Genomic DNA, 4,628 nt, shown 5'->3' on the forward strand with positions numbered 1-4,628 from the left:
CACACACACACACACACACACACACACACACACACACACACACACACGCACACACGATTCTGTTCAAAAGTCATATTCCTACACAGAGCTGTCTCAATTCTAGTTACATTTGCCCACTTCCCACACCCATCACTCTTCATCTTTATTGCCCTGCTTTCTTCTTCACAGAGCACATGCTACCTCTAATTATATTATTTACTTATTTTTCTCTTATCATCTGTTCTTTCTCACCAGGATATAACCATCATCAAGTCATATTTTCTGTTTCCTTACTTCTGTGTCTTAGTCTCTAGTCCCAAGAACAGTATAAAAACCGCAAAGAAGGTAGGTGCTCAATAGATAACTTCTAAATAAGTGACGTCACTGGGGATTCCTAAGAAGAGGCTTAATGCAGGTAGCATTGGTCTCCACCATACCCTAGAGGGATATCTCGGGAGCTTCCAGGAACTCTGAATCTCTGGTCCCTGAGATGAGATATGTCCAGGGCTCTTGGGGGAGGATGGTGGAAATGTTTGAAAAGCCACCTGATAACTCAATGTTCTTGCCATCTTTCATCAGCTGGAGGTAAGCTGTTTAGAAAAAGAGTTTCTATCGTAATGGATTCTGTCCCTGTCTCCCTCTCCTTTTTTCCCCCCTCTTTCTCTGAATTGGCCAATAAAAATGACAACAGTCAGGGTTCTTATTTCTCTCATCACATAGTAAAACTCTTTATGGTTCCATACCAGATACACTTAAAAAAAGACTTCAGCTAAGCGGTGGTGGCGCACGCCTTTAATTCCAGCACTTGAGAGGTAGAAGCAAGTGAATCTCTGTGATTTTGAGGTCAGCCTGGTCTACAAAGGGAGTTCCAGGACAGCCAAGGAGAAGCCAAGGAGGAAAAAAAAAAGAAAAAAAAAAAAAAAAAGAAAGAAAGAAAAATTTCTTGCTCTCAACTGGTAGGTGACATGTTTTCCCCTATAGATACAAGTCCATGTATGTAAAGCTGAAACCCAGAAGGTGACAGCTTTGGGGACGTGGCCGTGGCAAGTCCATGTGGACCAGTGGGTAAGTGTACACAGCCTGCAGCCTATGGCCGGAGTCAGGATGGGGGTTTTGTGTTTATCTGTAAAGTGAGGATACCAGCGCCTTCCTTGTCAGTTTGCTATGGAGAATAAATGATTTAGCTGATAAAAAGTACTTAGAATAGTGCCAGGCATCCAGTGAACACCAGTCACAGTTATTCTCAGTACTCGAAACAACATCAGACATGTAGTTCGTGTTAGCTGCTATTCTTCACCTTTTCTTACTAGCTTTTGTTGAGCTGGCATAGCTATTAAGAGAATGCTCCGTTTGTTCTATGTAAACTATGTGTGAGTTTGTATAAGGACACAGAAAAGCTGCTCTCAAGGAAGCTAGAGGTTCATACGTATTACAAAGCTGGGGTGCCTGACATGTCCACAGATGACTCACGAGGGAATGAGGTGGAAGGAAGGGATGTGTTGACCAAGCACACAGTGCAACAGCCGTCTGGATCTTGTTTTTTTTTAATCATACTGTATCTGTAATTATTTAAATCGAGTATTGCTATTTATTAAAGAGAATAAAATCCACAAAATGGGAAAAATACGGCTTGTAACTTAAAATCTGAATTCTATTGACAATGTGGAAAGAAATCTCTTGTATTGCTTATTTGCTTTATGTAACAAATGTTTTGCTGTTAATACATCCTTTTTATAAATATAGTCTCAAAAATTATATTGCATGGGCTAAATCTAGTATTCTGTTAAAAATTTCTCATTATTTATTAAAATGAAGTTGTCTTTATTAAAATGAAGTTGTTTCAGATTCATTTTGAATAAATTTGATTAAAATGTTAATTTTTGGTTTGGGATATCTTTAACCCACACCCAGTGAAAGGTGGTATCATGAACACTTATGTGAGCATTGTGTAGCTTGGAAATTGTCAATATTTTGACAAAATAGAACATTTCAAGGTATTATTAAATTGCTTTTTAAAAAAGAAATAATGGAAACAAAGTTTGTTTGAAATTTGTCACAATGAAACATATTTCTTTATGAGCTAATAAATTAAATAATAAAACAACTTTTTTCCTGAAGCTTTGATCCCTCTGCTTCTCTAGCAAGTAGCCTGTAAGTATTAATTTCTCTACCTAGTCCCAAGCATGGAGAGTCACTATTTATTTATTAATATTGGGCCTATGATGCTGAGGTGAGTGAAAGGGTGAGCTCTGCACAAGGAAGCTGGAAATTCTTTGTAAGGTAGATGCAATCAGAAGGTGGATAAGGGAAATGGGAAAGAACATGAAGCAACCTTAAGGTTGATATTTGGCACAATGTAACTATGAAAACCAGATTGTTGAGGAGTTAAGAAAAAAAATACCAGAATTATAAGTAACTATAAATACTCAGGTAACAATGTGGCCTACTTAATTTCTCTGGGTTTGCAGAATGGGTGAAGGGCAGGCTTGTGTAGCTTGCCTTCTAAGCTTGGTGTGGGACTCTGCATACTTAGAGCTCTGTACTTTTATGCTCTTTTTCTGGTGAACGTGCAGTCATAGAAACAAAGAGGCATGAGGCTGGTGAGAAAGCTTTGCTCCAAAGGAAGAGGGATGATGATCAGCATGGAAATCACAAGGAAACATATAGCAAGAACCTCATGCCTTCCTGGCATTAATGGATCTCTGTGCTTGTAGACATGGGGTCTCATTTAATTTTCACCAGCACTCTGAGGTAGATGTTATACATTTCTGAGTTTTACAGTGAAAATGCTGAAGTCCATATTTTTCTAAAGTCACAAGGCTAGTGGGGGTTAAAAGCCAAAGGAAAGCAGATTGAATAAGTACCTTGAGACAGTAGACTGTTTTTAACACAGCTCAGTGACATGGGACAGTAACTTTACCCTTGACTTCTTCTTTCCTTGTACTAGGTCTAATGGAGGAGGAAAATCAGACGGGAGTGGTGTATTTCCACTTCCGCCCCTTTTCAACCAACGCCACAGTGGCTTCCCTGGTGTTTGTGGGCTTCTTGCTGCTGTATCTAGGAAGCCTCATTGGAAACCTCACCATCGGGCTCACAGTCTGGCAGGACCACTCTCTCCATACCCCAATGTACTTCTTCCTTTTCGTGTTGGCCACGTTAGAGCTTGGCTATTCCACCAACATTGCTCCATTGACTCTGGCCAGCATCCTCTCCATGGGGAAGATGCTTATCTCTCTGCCCAGCTGTGGCGCCCAGATGTTCTTCTTCATCCTTCTTGGAGGATCTGATTGTGTCCTGCTCGCCATCATGGCTTATGACAGGTATGTGGCCATCTGTCATCCGTTGCATTACGGCCTCATTATGAGCTGGCAGCTGTGTGGGCAGATGACTTTAGGCTCTCTGGGGCTGGGATTCCTGTTGTCACTGCCTTTGACCGTTCTGATCTGCCACCTTCCATTCTGTGGCCACAATGAAATCTACCACTTCTTCTGCGACATGCCTGCCGTCATGCGCCTGGCCTGTACGGATACCCGCATACACCAGGCAGCTCTCTTTGCCATCAGCGTGGCGGCAGTGGCCATTCCCTTTCTGCTTATTTGTCTCTCCTATGGCTGCATCGTGGTTACCATCCTGAGGATGAAGTCAGCAGAGGGGAAGCGCCGGGCCTTCTCCACCTGCTCTTCACACCTCCTGGTGGTGGTCCTGCAGTATGGGTGTTGCACCCTCATCTACCTTCGCCCCAGCTCCAGCTACTCCCCAGAAGAAGGCCGGGCAGTCTCTGTTGTTTATACTTTTTTCTCCCCGTTGCTGAACCCCTTAATCTACAGCATAAGGAACCAAGAGGTAACTGATGCGGTAAAAAGACTTTTGGCAAGAATGTTCTGGCTCAGAAACATTCCTTCCCAGGGAAATTATTCACTGAAGAAGAAGGAGCACAGTCTGATGGGAAGGAAACTCAGAATTAATAAACAGCGAGAACGGATCAGCAGTTGTGCTCATGAACACCTTGGTCTATGAAATGCTTATTACTATTCCCTACTTCTATCAGAATCTCAATGATTAAGTCCTAGATTGTCTCATGCTGCCTTAAGGAGCCTTCTTTTCTACCACAGGACGTAGAATAAGGGCTGGCAGAGAAAAGTCACAGAAGAAAAGAGGAAACGAATGAGTAGAGTGGTGATAGCAGGTGACAGAAGACTGTCATTCTGTCACATTTTAAATGCACTTGTCTGCATTACATACATAAGTGCTCCATTGACTTTTCTTTTCTTTTTTAAAGATTTATTTATTTTTTACGTATATGAGTACTCTCTCTCTGCATGTATACCTTCATGTCAGAAGAAGACATCAGATCCCAGTATAGATGGTTGTAAGCCACCATGTGGTTGCTGGGAATGGAAATCAGAATCTCTGGAAGAGCAGACAGTGGTCTTAACGGCCAAGCCATCTCTCCAGCCCAACTTTTCCTTTAGGCACTTGAAGTCTCCTGAAATCTCACTTCCTGAATACTGTCTTGCTATTATATCTGATAGTGATCATTTTTAAAAACTAAATTGTATTTCTTTGTATAAAATTGAGTTTAATATGTCATGGTATTAACCCTTCAATAAAGCGCATAGGGTTCCTTTGAGACAGAAGAAACCGGTTTT

The 4,628-nt window shown here is 41.5% G+C and overlaps 1 protein-coding gene across 1 annotated transcript; it reads left to right on the forward strand.

The window, feature by feature from the left end:
• The first annotated feature begins 2,931 nt into the window (after positions 1–2,931).
• Positions 2,932–3,996, forward strand: LOC129681982 (olfactory receptor 10V1-like). The gene has a single exon (XM_055614198.1). It carries the CDS (start codon positions 2,932–2,934, stop codon positions 3,994–3,996), a length of 1,065 nt encoding a protein of 354 aa, XP_055470173.1.
• Positions 3,997–4,628: the final 632 nt, after the last annotated feature.

Source organism: Psammomys obesus, unplaced genomic scaffold, assembly GCF_907164565.1.
Source record: "Psammomys obesus unplaced genomic scaffold, mPsaObe1.curated_primary_1811, whole genome shotgun sequence".
Taxonomy (NCBI): domain Eukaryota; kingdom Metazoa; phylum Chordata; class Mammalia; order Rodentia; family Muridae; genus Psammomys; species Psammomys obesus.

Coding starts and splice junctions, on each gene's coding strand:
- LOC129681982 (XM_055614198.1), top strand. CDS start 2,932: ATGGAGGAGGAAAATCAGACGGGAGTGGTGTATTTCCACTTCCGCCCC.